This window comes from Centruroides sculpturatus, unplaced genomic scaffold (genome assembly GCF_000671375.1).
Source record: "Centruroides sculpturatus isolate CEXI.00-Female unplaced genomic scaffold, Cexi_2.0 scaffold76, whole genome shotgun sequence".
In the NCBI taxonomy this organism is placed as follows: Eukaryota; Metazoa; Arthropoda; class Arachnida; order Scorpiones; family Buthidae; genus Centruroides; species Centruroides sculpturatus.
This window is the reverse complement of record NW_019384451.1, coordinates 1,143,527-1,165,544: the sequence shown is the minus strand read 5'-3', so window position 1 is coordinate 1,165,544 and position 22,018 is coordinate 1,143,527. Positions and strand designations below refer to the sequence as shown.

Genomic DNA, 22,018 nt, shown 5'->3' with positions numbered 1-22,018 from the left:
GCACTGACAGATGCTCCCAAACAACACCAGTAATAAGGCCAAATTTATAGTTGAGGAATCACTTCCCCTAGTAAGAACTTTGCAACCAAAAATTTCTTCACGTAGCACTTTAAGATGCCCAATTTAGCCGATATATGCCAAGCATCCACAATTTCTTTCTCGACACAAAAATTACATGATTCTCTCAAATAATTATTTAAAAAGTTCAATGAATTACACCTAGCCTATAAAAAAGAAATAAGTTAGTAACAAAGACACAGTGCTGACAGATGCTCCCAATATTCTATTAATTAAACATCACAGTAATATTTCTGATTTCTGCAGTGTAACATTAATGTTGTGATAGAAATCTAATATTTTCAGATTTATATTATCTTATCTTTTTTTTTGTTTTCTTTAGGAAGTTCCTCAATTTGCAGATTATTTTACTTCTTATAGAAAACTTACAGAAAAAGATTTGAAATTATTTCCTAGTCAATATAAGTAAGTTTTTATACTATTTAATAAATTAAATTTAAAATTTTTACAATGATATTTACTAATTTATAAAAATTACGTATAAAATGGTCAATATTACTCATAGGAAATAAATAGATTACAGTAGAGCATTGATTATCCGACTCAATTGGGGACTGGGGTTGATCGGATAACCGAAAAATATGAAAAAATACATTATTAGTATAGTATATTAGTATATCCCATGTAATTAGTATATTAGTATATTGCTATTAACCTACTTCGCATTGAATTTTCATTGATGTTAAGCCTAACAAAAATTTTTTAAAATAATAATCATCGCTATTGTATCGTTAAAAATTAGAAAATTAAGCCTCGTTTAAATACTGGCTCCCTTTTATGGTCGATCCAGTGTTGCCAGCTAAAACACGTAAAAATAATATTAAAGTAGCCAAGACATAGCCAAATATTGTAGCGCCACATCACTTGCGGACATTTGAATTTGCCAACCAGAATGCAGTCGGTTAACCGATGTGATGGTTGATTGGGGGTCGGATAATCGATGCTCTACTGTACTTAACAATTAGTATACTTTCTAGTATAAAATAAGAATTAAATTCTAATGAAATTATTATAGATAAATTCAAATACAGATTGTTAGAAGGGGTGAATATCTGTATCTTGCATCTACTGTAATAACATATTGTGAGATTCTAGCCGGGGATACAGAGTAGTTTAATACCCTTTTATCACTTAATCGGCTTCTAGTTTGTAAAACTAGTTCTCGGAGTTTCGGATTGAGAGATCCGATCTCTAATCTTTTTCTAGGAGGGCTATTAATATTTAAACCGATCCGGACTGTGAAGTCTAGATCTACGTCAGGATTCCTTTGACACCAGTTAATCAAATTTAGATATGTGGATTAACATGCTTGAGGAGATAATATGCATGTGATTCAGACAATGATGAGACATTTCTTTAAACAAATAAATAAAGATTTAATAAAATAAAAGTAAATAAAATTACACAAATGGAATAAATCAAAATATAATTAAACGAAAGAGAAACAATGGATTAATTATATTATACGCTTCGAGAGAGAGAGCTCACAAATTTAGTTATAAACATTCTACCTCAATTTACTCTATCTTGATCTTCTTCTGTATTCTTGGATCATTCTTCATTTCAAGGAGGGGTCGTGAATTGGCACAAGATTATAAATTTTCTTCTATTCTCCTAAATTAACTCATTATGAGACTCGATTGGATACGACTAAAGGCGTTGGCCTTAGGGAGACAATATGGATTACGTCGGTCTTCTCTGAAATCTTTCGGCGTACTCCTAAGGGCATTGGCCTTAGGAGTACGCCGAAGCATTGGCTTTAGAGAGCGAATATGGGATACCTCCTTTCCCTATGAGATCTTTCGACGTACTCCTCGAATCATGCAGATCTTTGACTATATCTCATGATTTGTGACCAATCAGCTTATTTGTTTTCTCTCACGTGAACGGATGAAAAGGGGAATTATTGAGGGGTCGGCAATTTCCAGTGTGGTGAGATTTGTGATAGATAAGTGGAAAAACAAGGGATGCTTCAACTTCCGTTAAAGGAAGTGGCTCTTTTATCAGTTTTCCCACATTAGAAAAATGATATTTTCACACCAAAATGAAATAATATTTTACTTTATAATTTTAACGTTATATTTAAATTGTTAATTAGACCCAGGGGCTATTCGGATCTCACAATATGCTTTGCTATCTCTACAAGATCAAGAATCAATTTTGATTCAAAATTTGTTGAAAGGAACTTTTCAATTTAGCACCCATCATTTGTTCACCTCCAAAACTGGCCCTAAATTGAATGTAATATTAAACCAAAGTTCCTCAAACAATAATAATTACATAGTAATGATTTCTATACAGAAGTTTAAATTTGAGTTTGAAAATCACCTGACTTGGCAGTAACACTGTTGTTAGCTTTGCAAAATCATGCATTTAGTAATCACAAACACCAAGAATTCTCTGACATCTTTGGAAAGATTCATTCATGAGTATTTGCTGGTATGTTACAAAGGAAATGCTATTTAGGAAAGTTCCATATCAAGTTTAACTGCATACATCTTAGATTTTGTGTATGATAAGATTCTAGATAATAAAAAGTTAATGATAATATTACCATTATCTTTATTATTTATTCTTTAACAATGGAAAGTAAACTACATTTTTTTATGCAAATTAGAAACCTAATAGATTGATAAATATTGAAAAAACAAAATAAATTTTCTTTTTACATTCTTAAATATTAAATCTGTAGTGACAATGAACTGCAACATAAAAAATGAAAGAACTAATTAGGACATCTCTGACAAGAATAAATAGATAATTCTTAACATATAGTAAAATGACCAGATCCTGAAATGTAAAAAGCAGAACATTAGGCTTGATGCTTCACTGTGCTGTCAAATGAGTCATATGATTGATTCTGGTCAATGATTGTTAGTTTTCTAGCTTTGATGTTATTGATGTGGTATGAATAACCAATGAACATTTTACTTATTTGTATATTCTTGTTTACAAAATATCAACCTACAGCAATAGCAACAATGAACAACTAATTATGGCTCTGAGTATAGTGTTGTCTGTTTTATTGACTGTGAAGAAAAAATATGAAAGCATACATCAGAACCTTTAAAGGGAAAATAAAATCAATTGTTTAAGTATAAAGAATTGAATAAATATACTATTTCTGACTCACCAGCAACTAAGTGATTGTTATTTATTCTATATTAGTATTTGACAAACAACAAATAATCATAAAATTTCTCTATTCTTTTAAAAATTAGAAAAGGTAAGTATATAATTATTTTAATTCAGATTATTAGCAAAACTCATCAGTTCTCTTTTGTAACAGGTTTGTAAAACTGTATATGGAACATAATTACTATTCTCCAACAGACAGAACTGCCAGACTGGACAGTAAATCAGCAATCAGGCTACTGTTTCTATAAATTGTATATTTAAATTTTTATGTATATGCAATTCATCTTTGAATAACAGCTTATGCAATAAATATTGGCTATTTTTGAATATAATTGAAAAATGTCCCACTTTTGGACTATTTCATGAACAGTTTTAAAATTGGAACTCTCCTACCTAATTTAGGAGTCTTGTTACTAAAATATAGTTCTGTTACACTTTTGTTAATATAGGTAAAATAATCACACAAGCAATTTATCCAATGTAAAACAACAGAAAATACAAAACTAGGTTTTGTTGCCACTCCTTAAATATGTTTAAATTTTGTAATATGCCATTCAAATCTTAAGTTACATTTTTGTTCAATAATATGGTTTTAACCTAAAGATGATCATTCAATATGATTACAGCAAACAATTCTTTTTTGCTAATGTTTTCAATTATAAGATGTTGAAGTTATTACAGGAAATTCTCATTCGTTCGAAATTCAGGGACGGAATATTCGTGATGTTGAATTATCAAATTATCTGAGATTTACATATTTCTGTATAATATGCCAAGTGCCATGTAACTGATGTAATTTGTTAAGCAAATGGAATATGGCTACTTACACAGGATGAAATTGTAAGAGGTTCAATGCAAAAGGAATTACACTGAAGTGTGATATTCAATTAAACCAAATTAATTTTGTGATAAAATAGATTATTTACAGATTATTTTCAGATTTCCACTCTTTGTGCACTTCCGAAGTCCTTCTGTGCTAACAATACAATGGTGATTCACGTAATTGATTTCGCCACAATTACCAACCCGATAATATTAATACTAAGACTTATCTAATGGTCGCACGTGATTCTTAACCTAACTTAAAACTAATTAGAAAGCAGATAGATAGAAGGGGGAGTAAGAAGGATTGATAAGACAGGTACCCAATTTCTTGGCAGATATCTCGATGTGAATCCTCTGTCTGACTTCCAAGTTACTCATAAGTTCTTTTCTTCCTTTTCTTTCCAGAATTGTAATTTCTCCAAGGGATTTACCTCCAGGTCTGGCTACTTAATTTCCTCTTGGATCTTCCACTCTAAGGCCTTCCTCATTAGCACTTGTTGATCTCCAAACTCGCAAGCCTTGCTGGTACATGTCTTTCTCTCTCTGTCTCTGGTCAAAGAATGTCGACTCGAGTTCAGGTTTTTGCTCTCTAGCCTTGCTGTAGCCTATTGTTCGCTTCCCACACTCTGGTGGGGAAAGGGGTGAGTCAGGTCCGAAAACAATAGAACAAAGGAAATTGGAAAAAGAAATAGGATTAAAAGATATAGAATATAAAATTAAAATTATACAAAAATATGGCATACAGCCACAAAATTTTCATTAATAAATAATAATAATAATAATAATATAAATAAACTGCAGGTAAACAGCATGTGTCCAGTGAGAACATCACAGGTCACTAGATAGGTTTTATAAGACGTAAAGCAGAATTCCTTGAAATGTAGCCCAAATTACTTTTAAAGTTGCCCAAAAGTAGTAGCCTACAGTCCTACAAATATCTCAATCTGCTACTTTTAGCTCAATCTTGCAATCCCAAAAACCAGCATATTTTATTAGATAAGAGAAAAAAGGGTAGTCTTTGGTAAGGTGATACCCAAAAATTTGTTACTGTAATAGCAAAGTCATATTGACCAGATTATAGTTGTTCTTGGTCTATTGTTCTCTTATAGCATGGAGGCACTTTGATCTAAATGAAGGAGTTAACATACACATATCACAAATCAGACAGAATTTTCACTTCAAATTACAAAGTAGCCATATTTCGACCTAACCAAATTCCTTAATATGTAAATCTCTATATCCCTGTCCTAGACAAAAGTACAGTTACAAACTAATGGGATTTCAAACTATCTCAGTTTCTGTAATTTATTTAAATCAGTTATTTAAAAACTGATTTTATTAACTTTAAAAACCTTGCACTTTTTATTCTGAACAAATGTTTTTGTTTTTGGTTTTATCAAAATATATTTATATATATTATATTATGTGTATTCAGTGTGTGTGTGTGTGTGTATATATATATATATATATATTAGGTTTGTAAAATCAAAACATCTTATGAGGGAACTTAGGCTTTTGCTTAAGATCTCACATCTCTAGGTCCTCCAACATAGATATATAATTATTGGTACTTGATCTTAATTAGATACAGATTTGTACTAGCTCTAGTTTATAAAATCCATATCATGTGATTATCAATATTTATTTCATGAATTTATATAAAAAGGATGATACAAATCTGTGCTTGCCTGAAAACTCTCATTAAAATTACCACTGGATGTTATAAGATAAAACTAGTTTGGAATAAAAAAAAAGTGTCAATAGTAATGAAATGATGATATTTTTTAGAAAATAATACTTTTTTTGTCATATAAAAAATGTTTTTTATGTTTAATATAGCAATTTATTTTAAGAATTAATTAATGAATTTCTTTATCTTTATAGATATGGTGCCTATGCAACTACATTTTATACAGAATGTACTAAACTTATTCCATTTCTCATGAAAAGGTAATGAATGTTACAAATCTCTATAAATAATTGTTATATTATTGTTATTTACACATTGATAACTTGTATATCGTGCCAAATTATTTTTCTAATGGTTTACAATAAGATTTGATCTGTTTCTTTTCCAAGTTGCTGATTCAAGATAACTTGTGTTTTAAACTTTTTCTATTGGATTTAATACTGTAACAGTTATATTTACACTTTTTAAATGACTTTAACAGTTCTCTGAATGATAAAAACAATTTTAAAAATTTCTACAAAATTTCTCTATTCTTATAAAAATTAAAAAATGCCTCTAATTATTTTAACTCTGATAATTAGCAAAAATCATCACCTTGGTTTCATAACAGATTCACATGATAGTACTTGATATGAATTTATTATTCTCTGACAGACAGAAGTGCCAGACTGGGCAATAAATCAGCAATCAGGCTACTGTTTTTTACTGTTAATATTTAAAAAAAGAAATTTTTTTAAACCTTAATCCATTTTTATTCTGGGAAAGACTGAAGAATAAAATATAATGAGATTTTCTACTTAAATTTTATATTGATATAAGTATTAATTCAGTTTATTATTGACATGTATTAATTAAGATTATAAATTATTTCATATTTTGAAAATTTTTATATTTTTATTATCTAGTGGGTCAGTTCATTCTTTCTTTTTCCTAATATTTATTCTATTTGGTTGTAGAGTCTGCTCATTTGCACTGGATTCACCATTTTTATGTGATCTTTTGCATCAAATAAAATATTTTTAGAATATCTTATGATGCTTTACATTGATGATTTACAACTTTTTTGAGTTAGTGACACATTAGTGAGCCAGTGAAGCCAAAGGTAGTCTTACATGTGAAGTGGAATTAAAAATGAATTGAACTTGTGACTGTATAAACACAAACTTTTACACTGCACCACCTTCAAAGCAAGCTTTTTTTTTATAGCTATATATTTTTGCCAGTATTCAAACACTTTGTCAAAGCAGTTCCAGAAGCCATTAGTTGTTGTCTTTAAGGGCTTTTGTTATTGTGGCTTCCATCTATGCTGCCAATTAGAACCCATGGCTCCTCAATTTCTCTTTTATTTAGGAAATAATCCACAAATAAAGGAAAAACTGTTTCTCTACTTTTTGTTTTCTGAATTTTTGTGATACATTTACTAAAAGTTTGCAGCAAACTAGTTGAGAACTATTGTTTTAAACCAATGACAAAAAGTTAATTATTTTTAGCTATAATTAAGATGTCTTTAATTAAATTAGATCAGATGAACAATAAAAGGTTACTAAAACTCTGTTGAAATACAAACCAACAAGCAAAAGAGATCTTTTTCTTGTTAAAGAACAGACAATTACTAGATGGTGGGATCAATCAGAAACTGTAATACATACATACAATAAAGACTTTGGCTGTACATGAGGTGTTTAGCCAGTGGAAAAGAGGGTGAGGGGAAGAAGGAGGGAGAGGAGATAGATAGTAGAGAAAGGTAGGATCCCTCTTAATGGCATAATATGCCATTAAGAGGGATCCTACCTACATAGAGGGTACTGTTGCCATACATATGATATGTATGGCAACAGTACCCTCTATGTTTGATGTTGGCATCCAGTTTTTAGGCTGCAAGGCGGTAGTCTCTGAAGGATCTAAAAGAAAACCTGAGTGTAGCAAACACCAGTGGCGTGCCGTCATTAGAAGCGGTGGAAGCGCCGCTTCCCTTGTATTTCTAAAAAATAAATAAATATTAATTTTAATTATATGAAAATAATCACACAATATTTTATTATAACCGCATTATGTATCTTATTACAAATTTCTATATTACATGTGGAAAAAAAATTGCTATTGTATATTATTAAATTAGTGGCGGAGTGGAATCTCCTGTATTTTCAGATTACGAAAATGCAGATTCGCGCATGCGCTTTACAGACCATCAACCTCACCCGGTTTAGCCGGTGGAAGCCTACGACCTTGGGTGAAAGCTGCACACATATAAAGATTCCAATTCTATCAAGGACCGGTTCTGGGCTGTTAGCCGCCTGCCCACTAGATATTTCGATTACGTGAATAACGAGTAGATTTATAACTTAACCCAACCGATAAGAATTTACTATGTTTCTACGATAGTTCTGTATAGTTGACGGGAGTTAAAAAAATCCATTAAAATATTTGATATATTTATTCCGCTCTCTGATTTCATATTACTCACGGATTTCAATGTTAAATCGGTGATATTACGATTTCGTACATCCCATCTTTAAGGGGATGTAGAAAAAAAAACATGTACAATTTTTGTATAATGTTAAAAAATTAACCGTTACTTCGACAGCATCATTTACAACTGAATTTAATGAATGAGATAGATGCACAAGGTACAGTAAAAGCTCTAGAATTTATTTTCCTTAAATTTACGATTTATGTATCCATTTGTCATAAAAATTTCTTTCCACTTTTTTCCCGAGACTACAAATATTNATCATTTACAACTGAATTTAATGAATGAGATAGATGCACAAGGTACAGTAAAAGCTCTAGAATTTATTTTCCTTAAATTTACGATTTATGTATCCATTTGTCATAAAAATTTCTTTCCACTTTTTTCCCGAGACTACAAATATTCGAGTACAAAGTAACCAGTTTCGACTTATTTCTACTTAAGTAGTTAAATAATTAATCAATTAGGGAATTGGGAACAAAATAAAACCCTGCTGAAAGAGCCAGAATATTACTTAAACAAAAGCTTAACCGAACCAATCTATAGCCGAGTACAGTGAGGACTGATTTCTTCGAAATACTGTATTAGATGTAATACAGACAGAAATTTTTCCAGTTCAACGAGAGTGACCGAAAAGTTGTAAACTTTGGAAATTTCCGTGGACAACACCTGGTCCTAAAACAAATTAGTTAGAAAACAAAAGACGGACAATCTATTAAGTTTAACGCATTTAGATTTTTACAGCTATGATGAGAAACATTTAAAATTTACAACAACCCTGTTGCATCCTTTGAGATATACTAGTGATACGACAAAAGATGTTAACTGGTATCGGCACCCTCGGGATTTGGCATGCACGCACGCACCGCACACCTACCAAGATCGTCTCTGATTCCATCCACGAGTCACTGATAGGGAGCACTTTTAACTAAGTGGATTGTTTTAATATTTAAAAAGTAAAGAATATCTTATGCTATTTTTATGTACGTTTCTTCACAAAACTATATTCATACAATCGAATATTTTGTACCAGGTATGTATAATTGTATATCGATCACACATTTTATTTTAACAAGTAAGTTTTTATAATTTTATTTTTAATTTTAGCCCTTATATTATAGCTAGCAATTTAGAATGTAATTGTGATATTGAAAATTTATTTCAAAAAGTTTTGGCTCGAGACCATATAATGAAAAAGAAAACATTATTAAAAGAGAAAGACCAATGCCTAAATTAAATATAAATACGTCAACAAAAAAATTTGTTCGACATTTTCACGATAAAATTTATGAAGATATAAAATGGCTCTGTGGATGCATAAAAATGCAAAAATTGTTTTGTTGGCCTTGCCTACTATTTTCAAATAAAATTAGTGTGTGGAATGAGATTGGCTTTGACGATTTAAATAATTTGAGTAAAGCTGGCAAAAGACACGAAAATCCTAAATCTCGCATCGATTCTTTCGTAAAATTGAAGCAATTTGGAAATCAAAATAGAATAGAATTTAACATTAGTACACAATATAAAATAAATATTGAAAATTATAACGAGATAGTTACAGCTAATAGATATATTATATTTTAATTAGTAGATGTTATTGAAGTGAGAATTGGCATTTAGAGGGCATAGAGAATCTATTAAATCTAATATAACAGAGTTAATTATATTGAACTCGCTTATTTATTGAGTGCGTTAGATAATCTATTAATTAAAAATACATTTAGAGAAGTCTACGGTTTTTACTGGCTTATCGAACAAACGAATATGAATGGACCCTAGACCGTCACTGACTGATTGCCCCTGGAAGTTGGCTTGTTACAAAAACACAGCTTCCCTATCATCAAATGTCACGTCACGTCCCTGGCGAACACCAATGATTTAGTGCCACCACAAATAGCTTAAGTGTAGAAGTTAGTGCCAAGTGGCTGTTAGTAGGAAGACTTATATCTACTTAATGCTAATGAAACTGAACATGAGTACGAATCTTAATACTACTTAACAGCTAGACAGACAGTGTGAAAAAAAACAAATGAACACAACAAACTAGACAAGACAAAAGACAAACACGCAACATCCCAAATTTTTTTTTTTAATTTAATTTAATTTCTTTATTTTTAAACATTAACTTACCCACTAACTAAACTAACCTACCACAACCTAGGACGAACCTAATCAGAAATCAAGCTAAGAGTCCCTAATCTAACTTACAACTAGGACTAACTTAAACTAACCAAATTTAGACCGAAAAGAAGAAAGTTGAAAGCAGCTATGTACTGACAGTTGAAACAAAGCAAGAGAAAGCTAATTGCAATCCATGCCTCCAGAGAGTGCTCCCAAGAGCCCCACTAAGGATTATGAATGCGAATAGATGATGGAACATTGTGTGTGTGTGAATGAGATGGTGCTGGTTGCAAGACCAGTTGTACCCTTCAAGAATCACAGATCTCATTAAACTATCGCTAATGTGATTGTACCTATTGCAGCAAAAAACTAAGTGAAGTGGTGTTTGGTCCTCCTGAATAACACAATCGCAAGGTTAAATCTATGTAAGTATNTGAGATGGTGCTGGTTGCAAGACCAGTTGTACCCTTCAAGAATCACAGATCTCATTAAACTATCGCTAATGTGATTGTACCTATTGCAGCAAAAAACTAAGTGAAGTGGTGTTTGGTCCTCCTGAATAACACAATCGCAAGGTTAAATCTATGTAAGTATTGCTTAAAGTTGCCGTGTCCTGAAAGTAGCTGAGTGAGGGTGTAACTAGGGTAAAAGTGGAGAAGAATCGTAGTAGTGTCAACCTTGGGGATGAAAGTGTAGGTGAGCCTACCAGTGGTGTCAAGGTCCCAGCTGTCTTGCCAGAGAATGAAGATTTGCTTCTTGACGTGATTGTTGATGTACGAGGTAGGAATGTAACTGAAATTACTAGTGACTGAAGACTTTGCAGCTTGTTTGGCAAGACTGTCAGTGGTCTCATTGCCGAGAACCCCCGCATGACCCAAGACCCATTGGAAATTTATTCTAATGTTGTCATCTAAGTGTCTGAGAACGTGGTGTATGAGATGGACGGCTATGAGACTTCACAATTCCGTGTAAAGCTACCTTACTGTCAGAATAAATGCGATAGAGTAAGTAGTGTCTTTTGTCCTTCCTATGCCTAATGTGAATTAAGCTCATATAAATAGCTCAAGTTTCTGCCTGTGCTATTGAGCAGTGTGTACTTAGACGGAAGCAAGCGTTGTGTAGCTCATAGCCTAAGCCAGAGTAAACTACAAAAGCGGCACCCACATCGTCACCTATCTTGGAACAGTCAGTGTAAATCCTATACATGGGATGATCACCTGGATCTTTGAAGTAAACGTGAGGGGCAAGCTGGTGGGAGGGTATTTTTGTTGATGCAGAATTTTTTGATATCATCGATCAAGGTCAAACTGGGGGGGAATCTTACCTACTCTAATCATTTTATTGACATCCGAGTCGCTATAATCTCGCCAGGGTAATGTGATGAGATTTTCCTGCCAAATAATGCATTTAATTTCTAAGTCGATAGGGGTCAACCCTGACATTACCAAAAGGGCACTAGTGGGTGTGGTCCTATAAGCCTTACAAGTGCAGAGAGCTGCAATCCTTTGAACAGATAACAGTTTTTTACAGTTATGGACTTTGGCAGCCACGTGACCCCAGACCTGTACAGCATAGAGGAGTGCTGGCTGAATTGCACCCCTGTAAAAAGCTTAATAGCAGTAGGGCCAAGGCCCCATGTGTTCCTAGCAATATTAATGAGGGCATTGGTCATCTTTTTAGCTTTGTGACGTATTTGATGTGGGGTGTAAAGTTAAGTCTCTCGTCAAGAATAACATCTTACTATTTAATTTCTGTTGTTTGCTTTATTCTGTGAGCACCTATTTGAAGGATAAGCTTCCTGACGAGTAGCGCATTCCTACCAACTATCATGCTTTTGCATTTGTCTGTGTTAATGGGTTGCCTATGCTTAATACTCCACTGGTGAATGTTATTAAGAATGTTGTTGCATATGTCCTGTAAGCGTTCACTGTTCCCGTGTGAAGTTAGGATAATTGTGTCATCCGCATAGCCTTTATGCAGCCAGAGGCAGGGTGTCATTTAAGCGCAGGATAGAGTTATAGGCTATTTTCCAGAGACTAGGATCAGACCTGGATCCCTGAGGACAGCCCTGAGTGATGGGTATGATTATGTTATTTTGTGTTGTATAAACACCTGCACTCTTGTTGCTAAGATAGGATTGAAGAAGTTTGTAAAGATTTTGAGGGCGTGATGAGTGTGTAATGTGTACAAGATAGAAGGCCACCAGGTTTGATCAAAGGCACCTCTAAAGTCGATAGTGATTATTGCCGTATGCCAATTATTAAGTTTAGCCTGGTGGATGGCATCTATAGTACCTTTGTTTTTAGAGAAATAAGTGACATCTAATTAGAAATTAATTTTAAAGTTTAATTACTAATTATCAATTTTAGAATAAGACAGTTTTATCTCCTATCTTTAAATTACAGAATTTGTCCTAATCATTTAAAATTAGTTTAATTCTAACCGAAAATAATCCAACATCTCAGTATATTGTGCTACCAAAATTGGGCTATGATTTATTTTATTTCTTGAATTGATTTTATGCTTAATGTAAGTAGTGGTTTTGAAATTCACTTCCAGATTTTGTAATCCTAAATCTTATTTTTTTATGGTTTCTAGTTGTTTATATATAATCATTAATTTTATTTCTTGTAAACTATATAAAACAGGGGCGTGCCGTGACATTTGATGATAGGGAAGCTGTGTTTCTATAAGAAGCAGACATCCAGGGGCAATCAGTTAATTCTTTCTTTAAATATATTTTTAATAGATTATTTATCTGATGTACTTAATAAGCAAGTTCATTATAATTACCTCTGTTATTAGATCCAATATATTCCATACGCCCTCTAAATGCCAATTCTTGCTTTGATAAAAACATATAACATCTATTTATTTAGATATAATATATCTATTACCCATAATTATCTCGTTACAATTTTCAATATTTATTTTATATTATTTACTAATGTTAAATTCTATTCCGCTTCGATTTCCAAATTGCTTCAAATACGAAAGAATCGACGATTTTTCGTGTCTTTTGCCAGCTAAATTGTCAAAGACATTCTTATTCCACACACTAATTTCACTCTGTAAATGCATTTTTATGCATTTACAGAGCCATTTTATCGTGAAAATATCGAACAAATTTTTTTATTGAAGCGTTTATATTTAACTTAGGCATTGGCCTTTCTCTTTTAATAATGTTTTCTTTTTCATTATATGATCTCGAGCCAAAACTTTTTTAAAATAAATTTTCAATATCGCAATTACATTCCGAATCGCTAGCCACGATATAAGGGCTAAAATTAAAAATAAAATTATAAAAACTTACTTGGTGAAATAAAATGTGTGGTGGATATACATACCTGGTACAAAACATTCTTCAATTGTATGAATATACTTTTAAAGAAAATTATAATTAAATATAACTTTGTAATGAAACGTACATGAAAATAACATAAAATATTCTTTACTCTTTAAATCTTAACCACTTAGTCAAATAGCTCCCTACGAGTGGAATCAGAGACGGTCCTGCTAGGTGTGCGGTGTGTACTGTACATGCACGCGGGCTGCCAAATCCCGAGGGTGCCGATACCCTCGGGATTTGGCAATGTCAAATGTTTCTTTTGTCGCATCACTAATATACCTCAAAAGACGCGACAGGGTTCTTGTAAATTTTAAACGTTTCTCACCATAGCTGTAAAAGTCTAAATATGTTAAACTTAATAGATTGTCCGTCTTTTGTTTTCTAACTAATTCGTTTTAGGACCAGGTGTTGTCCACGGAAATTTCCAAAATTTACAACTTTTCGGTCACTCTCGTCGAACTGGAAAAATTTCTGTCTTTATTACATCTAATACAGTATTTCGAAGAAATCAGTCCCCACTGTACTCGGCTATAGATTGGTTCGGTTAAGCTTTTGTTTAAGTAATATTCCGGCTCTTTCATCAGGGTTTTGTTTATGTCCCCAATTCCCTAATCGCTTAATTATTTAACTACTTCTTAAGTAGAAATAAGTCGAAACCAGTTACTTTGTACTCGAATATTTGTAGTCTCGGGAAAAAGTGGAAAGACAAATTTTTATGACAAACGGATACATAAATCGTAAATTTAAGGAAAATAAATTCTAGAGCCTTTTCTGTACCTGGTGCATCTCTCTCATTCATTAAATTTAGTTGTAAATGACGCTGTCGAAGTAACGGTTAATTTTTTAACATTATACAAGAATTGTACACGTTTTTTTCTACATCCCCTTAAAGATGGGATGTACGAAATCGTAATATCACTGGTTTAACATCGAAATCCGTGAGTAATATAAAATCGGAGAGCGGAATAAATATATCAAATATTTTAATGGATTTTTTAACTCCTGTCAACTATACGGAATTATCGTAAAAACATACCAGTAAATTCTTATCGGTTGGGTTAAGTTATAAATCTACTCGTTATTCACGTAATCGAAATATCTAGTGGGCAGGCGGCTAACAGCCCAGAACCGGTCCTTGATAGAATTGGAATCTTTATATGTGTGCAGCTTTCACCCAAGGTCGTAGGCTTCCACCGGCTAAACCGGGTGAGGTTGATGGTCTGTAAAGCGCATGCGCGAATCTGCATTTTCGTAATCTGAAAATACAGGAGATTCCACTCCGCCACTAATTTAATAATATACAATAGCAATTTTTTTTCCACATGTAATATAGAAATTTGTAATAAGATACATAATGCGGTTATAATAAAATATTGTGTGATGATTTTCATATAATTAAAATTAATATTTATTTATTTTTTAGAGAATACGAGGGAAGCGGCGCTTCCAACGCTTCTAATGACGGCACGCCACTGATATAAAACAATAAAATCTCTCTCTATATATATTTTTAAGATGTAACTTTCAAAGTCAATGTATCAATATTTATATCATATATTTTTATTTCAGATTTCAAGATAAACATGGAAAAATAATCAAAAGAAAAATTACTTCATTTAGTGAGGTGAATATTTTTTATTTTACTTAACCAATTATTTATTGAAATAATTTAATTAATAATTTAAATTGCTAATTAATTTTCTTTTTTCAGCTAGCAGGTGAATATCATATTGTTATAAATTGCACAGGTATTGGTGCATCTCAAATTGTATCTGATCCCAAACTTAAACCAATTAGAGGTCAAGTTATAAGGGTATCATTTAATTTTTTTGTATTATAAATTAAATTAGAATAATAATAACTTAAATTTTTAAACTGTTTTACTTACATGCTTTTCAAATCAAAACTTTGAATAATTTGCAAAACCTTACTTTTGGATTGACTTTATGGTAAAAATTACTTGATCCTTTATCAATATTATAATTAGAGCCTGCAATACTAGAGAGAATATGTAATACTAGCTAGGATGATGGGATTAAAGAAGTGTGTGGTCTGTTATGGAACAATAAAAACATTCTATATTTTATTAGGACATGATATTACTCCATTATTGCACATGATGCTTTTTGAGTTTATGTAAATTATAAATAACCTTAACAAAAATAGCTTTTCAGTTGGTAAAACTAAAATATAACATGCATTTATGGGAAAATGTAATTAAGAAAATTTTACTGCAGGAATTACTAATTTACTTATTATCTTGAACAAATGGTGGATAATATAATTGTTTTGGTGTTGCTGATCAATGTGATATCAATCTCAAAATTCTTAGTCTTGTTCTCACAATATGACAATCCAATTGAGAAAAATGATGAGAAGCAGGTACCACTTTATCCCATAGATATTTAAGAAAATTAAGCATAAATTAACTAAACTTGAGCCTTGAATGACTATCTGAATGATCAGAAGTGATGTCTTTTGTTCCATTATTTCAATGTCTAATGCCAATCCTGAAATCCCATGATTTGTGTCTACTTAATCCTAGGATTTCACAATTGATATTTTTGAAAGGCTCCCAGGATTGCAATTCCTAACTAGAATCATAGCAAGAATTATTTACAGGAACTGATTATATGAGGTTTCTGATTATAAAAGCCTTGACAGTGCTGACTTGATGGAAATTGTGCCTAGGAGAAACCAACTTACTGCTCCTGTTTCCAGAACTGTTGCCAATAGAAAGCATGTCTAGTGCTGACACTCTTTTATGAACTTTTTTCCCTCTTTTTCAACATTTTTGGCCACCCCTTTCATTTTGTTGCTTGAGGCAGTTGCCTAACACATCACCCATTGAGCTGGCCCTACTTTGACAGATGTTCTTACAAATTAAACAGGACTATCTTTTGTGAAATATGAATAAGTAGGCGTCTACCTTTCTTTCTGATTAAAGATATAAAATTGGTTTGCATTGTTTCCATATTTAAGTACTATTCCTAAAGTGCATAACATTCAGTAATTGTAAAGTCAATTTTAAATTAAGTATTGCATTGTTTATAAAATTTATTGCCTCTAATATTTTCAAGCCCACCACCTATTTTGAAAGTAACATTTATGAACTGCAATGCCAAATGATCAATCAAATATATAATGTAATGTAATCAAAGCCAATAAATGTAGCAATGTAATTAGATAATCGACTGAACTATTTTTGCTCTATAAGAATGATTTATTTTAATCATTCTTATAGAGCACAAATTAGATCTAAAGGTAGATGTTTAGACTACATCTTGTAGCTTACCTTTAGACCTTACTAATTACACCTTTGCACATACCCTTACTTTAATTAGAAATTAAATTAAATTAATTCAGTTTCATTGATTTGGTCTTCCTCTTGATCTCTCGTTAATGATTATTAAATTATAATCATCTTTCTGCAATCATTCTTCAAAAATGATTTAAAATATTTATTATAATCAAGTAGGGTTGCCAGTTCAGAAAAAAGATAGATTTTCCACAATAAATCATATATTTTATTATGTTGTATAGAACATTGTTTAATTAACTTATATGCTATTTACTCCTCCTGATATTTCTCATGTGATTTAGCTGCTCTTAACAATTTTTTTTTCATTTTCATCCTGTTTTGCAAATGGTAAAATTGCTTACAAGTGAGAGGGAAATTGTGTATAATTTTAGTTCTGCTTTGATCAGCTCTGAATGGCTCTTGTTTCTAACAGATGTCCGTTTATTCTTCATTACTGAAAAACATTCTTTCTACAAAGTTGTTAGAATCAGGAATACTTAGAAAACCCTATGACTTTATTTAAGTTTAAAACTCTTTCCTTATGAACTTTAGAAAAAAATACAGCCACCTATCAACATCATTGGAGAGTATTAATTATTCCTTTATAATTAATACTCTCCAATAAAACATCTCTTCTCTCACAAAATTCCTCATAAAGCTCATCATGTTCACAAATTTATGCAATTTTAATGCATCAACAGCATTTTCTTCTTCCTGATTCAAAGAAAAGCTCTGTAACTTAGAATACTGATTATTTTCTGTAAAGTAATATTGTTTTTCAAGGTAATGCAATACGTTTACATAAAACTCACAAAATTCATTTGTGATTTTATTCTGTTTTGGATGTGACAGGAATTTCGAAAGTTTTTGGTAGCATTTCCAAAATAGTGATCTTTGATTCTTTTAATCTTTCTTTTTAATTTCAATTTTAATCTTTATTTAGGTCATGCATTTGAAAGATTCTGACACACACAATTCACTGGTTTCAAGAGCTTTGGTGTAATCTCAAGTAGTTCCCCTATATTAACAAAGAAATTAAAATATAATTCACAATATGTCTGAATCTGGGTCATTATTTTGGAACATTTTTGAAAAAAACTGAGACAGTCATCAAGGATTTGAAAGTAGCTCTTTATATCAGACTAATTTCAAATCAATCTTTTAACAGCTGGTGTTAAACTGAGCCATCTAGTTGGCACATGACATAAATTTCTGGCCACTCTATTTCAAAAAAAAATTTTATTTCTTTCCTTTCCTGGCACATGACATAAATTTCTGGCCACTGTAATTCAAAAAAAAGATTTTATTTCTTTCCTTTCCTGGCACATGACATAAATTTCTGGCCACTCTATTTCAAAAAAAGATTCTATTTCTTTCCTTTGTTTTTTCAAACACTGAAAAATGACTGAAAACTTTCATAACAATATTTTCAATCTCACTATCTAGTCTGTTGCATATTTCATTGCATTAGGCAACAGGTGATTTTAATAATTATCTTTTACAATATTTGCATTTTTTATGTTAAGAAGCTGAAATAGTGAATGCTGATTTCCAAAGTTCACAGTAAATAGCATTGTGTCAATTACAGAGATGCAGACACTTTGTTGTTTGCTGGGCACTCCATGTATTAAATATAAGCAATTGTTTTACAAAGCACAACCAACCCAAATTGCTAATTTTTATCTTTATATTACTTTATTTTATTTTATTGTACTTTATTATTTTATACTTTATTTTTTACATTCATTTGGTTTATAGCTGTTATTTCTTATTGGGTAGCAATGTATTTTAATTTATATGTATCCTATTTATTCTTGAATGTTTATTTGTTTGATTCTGTTAATTTGGTTGGTTCTAATTGATGAAGGCCTGTTAATTTTGGGTGATAAATGTTCTTAAAGTATTAAAATATTTGCTGGATTTCACAAGGTGTCATTTTTATTTAATGTTATATGCAGAGATATACATTTGGTTCAAATGGAATTTCTAAAGACTTTCAAATAACATTGAAGTTATAGAATCTGCACATTCACTTGCTCTTCAACAAAGTCCAAAATTTTAATTGTTTTCAATATCTTTTCTTGAATCAGAATATCTAACACAAATTGGGAACATTTTTCAATTTCCTTTCTTTGAGGCATTGCTAGCAACCAAGAAAAACTGGCTAGACTTTTCAGGATTATTAAGAACTTCCACAAAAATCATTAAAACTTTGTTGCAAGAACATTATTTACTAATAGTTTCTATTTTAATTCTACTACATGACATTCTTACCATAATCTCTGAATCTTGGAACAAGAATGCTGATGACTTTTTACTGCAATCTAAACTGTTATAACTTTGGTTATGTTTTACACAAGTCCTAGTTCTCCTGCTATTACACTGACAAATTATGTTTTCTTCACATTGACAAAGTATTTTGACATTCTTCCATCTACCAAACTACACTTTTCCTTCTTACAATGGCCTTTAATTGGATATGCTGTTTTATATCAAACTGTTCATTATGGCTGATTACAAAATGTTTATTGCAGTTTACAGTAAGAATGATTATCTAAAGGTCTAGGAGCCAATTATTTGTCTCTTTCCATTTTTCCAAATATACTTGACTGTACTGTAATTTCTTCTTTTTCTTTTCTTTGTAAATTTTCTTTTTCTGTACTGGATTGATTGCTCATTTTGAATTAGTATAAGGATTAAATTATTAATTCTCTACACATATCAAGTGTATCCAAATGTTCAAATCAGTATTGGAAATAATGGAAATATTACATCAAAACAGGAAGTGCAATACAGCTGTGAATTGTAAACTTCAAAATACAAAAAAGTTGCTACCAAATGTAATCAGATGAAATTATCAATCCATCTATGTGATGATATTGTAATCACAACATTCTTGGAATTTTAAAATAAAATGCTTTGATGTGTATGAATGTGAGGTGGAAAAAAGAAAATATCTTACAAGCAAAAGAAAAACATAAGCCATAAAATGTACAAAAAGATGTAAACCTTACAAGAAAAACATAAGATCTGGCAACCCTATAAATAAGAAACATTGAAAAGTTTCTGTTTGAGTGCTATTGGAACTGGTAGAGTCACTCCATTTAGAAGAAATTGTCAGTGGATTAAGGCTAGTGTCCCATTAATGAACAAAATTAAAGAACCCCATCTAGTAGAAGTTGGTTTGACTGCTGCATAAAATGTCTGATACAGCCAGCCTTCTTCATGTCTTTGTATAACTGGAACCATTGTCTTTTTGGGACTTTTTCAGATAACTGAAGGCAAAAATTGCATGGCAAGAGATTCAGACTGTATGATGGGTGCTTTGGAGTCTCCCATTTAAGACTGTTGTAACCTTTACAGAACTTTGCATGCCATTCCATACAGGGCTGGCCTGAAGAAAAGCAGGGCCCACTGCAAAGTTGGCTTGCAGGGCATTGAAACAAATTTCGTACAACAAAACAATAATTTATTGCATTTTGCTATTTATTAGACCACACATATTGATATAGTAAGGAGTACATAAAGTTGATAAATAATTACATTATTTTAATAAAATTAACATTTTAATCACGCAAAAAATCTTTAATAAATCAAATTACAAGAATAATTGTTTCATATATACAATTTGGTATATGACTTACTAGAATAAGGTTACAATATGTGATTTTCATTTTCTTATATATTTTATAGCAAGTTCGTTGATGTCATCATAATTAATTTTTTGGCTAATTCAGATTTTATAGATAAAATGGCTAAGGAAGTACATCATTCTTGACTAATGCTAGATCTCAGGTAATTTTTTATTATTTTTTATCTTGAGAAAGATCTTTCTGCAGATGCAATGGTAATTGGTAAGGTTAATATAATTTTCAGAACAGTAACAAAATTTGGATACAATTCAAATAAATTATTTTTAAATAAATACTGTAATATTTGTAATATTGTGATCCTGGAAAGCAAAACTCGAAACAAATTTTGATTTCATTAAATAAATCAATGCAATCAATATTGTCTTGCTAGGTCGCATTTGCAACATTTATGAAGATCATCTTCAGTCAGATTTTGAATATTATCCAAATCATATTTAAAAAAAAACCATATGATGTCTCATGTTTGTGATAAATTTTTAATCTTTTGTTAAAAGAAATAATTGCACTATCAATTATGACTAGAAAATACAGTAGCGCGTTGTTTATCCGAAAGCCGATCAACCAAAACGTCGGTTAACTGAAAGCTGTGTCATGCTGAATCGAACGTTTTTGTTACTAGATTAACTTCTAAAGTATAATTTTTTTTGTTTTTATATTTTTCAATATATTTATTTTGTTTGTACAAAATAAAGAAACAATTTTTAACAATACAATAGCCATGATTATTATTTTAAAAAATTTACATTTTAAAAAATTGACAAAAATTCAATGTGAAGTGACGCATTGGAAAAAAATTTCAACATGGGGTAGGTTAATATTTTTTCGTACATAATCGGTTATCCGAAAAATAAGTTATCCAAACAACCCTAGTCCCCAATTGATTCGAATAAACAATGCTCTACTGCAGGGGTGGCCAACTTTTGTGTACATAAGATCTACTTTTTATCTTAAAAATGTGTCACAATCGACTTGTTGTCATAGGCGTAGTTACCTAAGTCAGGGATGGGCATCCTGCGGCCCAAGTCGCATAAAATGTGTATAAATATATCAATTTCCTAGCTTAAGAAGTATGCAGCAAAAATTCAAATGTTATTTTCTACAACTTATGTGTTTGAATAGTTTTTCCTGCAATGAATTTAGTAAAAATTAAAACGAGAAACCGGCTAACAGACTCACCTCGAAACTAATTTAAAACTAGCAGTGACTAATATTTAATCAAATATTTTTGATACATTACATTTACATCAGTTCTAGAAGCTAAATTAAGTATACCTATTCTATTTTATAATTATATATGAATAAATAATTGTGATTTACCGGCATTTTCCCCCCTCTTTTATCTTGTATGTGGCCGGTGTTAGTTCAAAAGTTTTGAAATGTGGTCCTTACACAG

General features: G+C 31.2%; 1 protein-coding gene across 3 annotated transcripts in view; it reads left to right on the top strand.

Moving 5' to 3' along the window:
* The window catches only part of LOC111620567 (D-aspartate oxidase-like), a 67,221-nt gene that overhangs the window by 34,520 nt on the left and 10,683 nt on the right, over positions 1–22,018 (top strand). For all 3 annotated transcript variants that reach the window (XM_023362514.1, XM_023362516.1, XM_023362515.1), the window contains exons 4-7: positions 401–483; positions 5,926–5,991; positions 15,241–15,295; positions 15,383–15,484. In XM_023362514.1, coding sequence (XP_023218282.1) covers positions 401–483; positions 5,926–5,991; positions 15,241–15,295; positions 15,383–15,484 — 306 coding nt within the window. The remainder of the gene's footprint in view (positions 1–400; positions 484–5,925; positions 5,992–15,240; positions 15,296–15,382; positions 15,485–22,018) is intronic.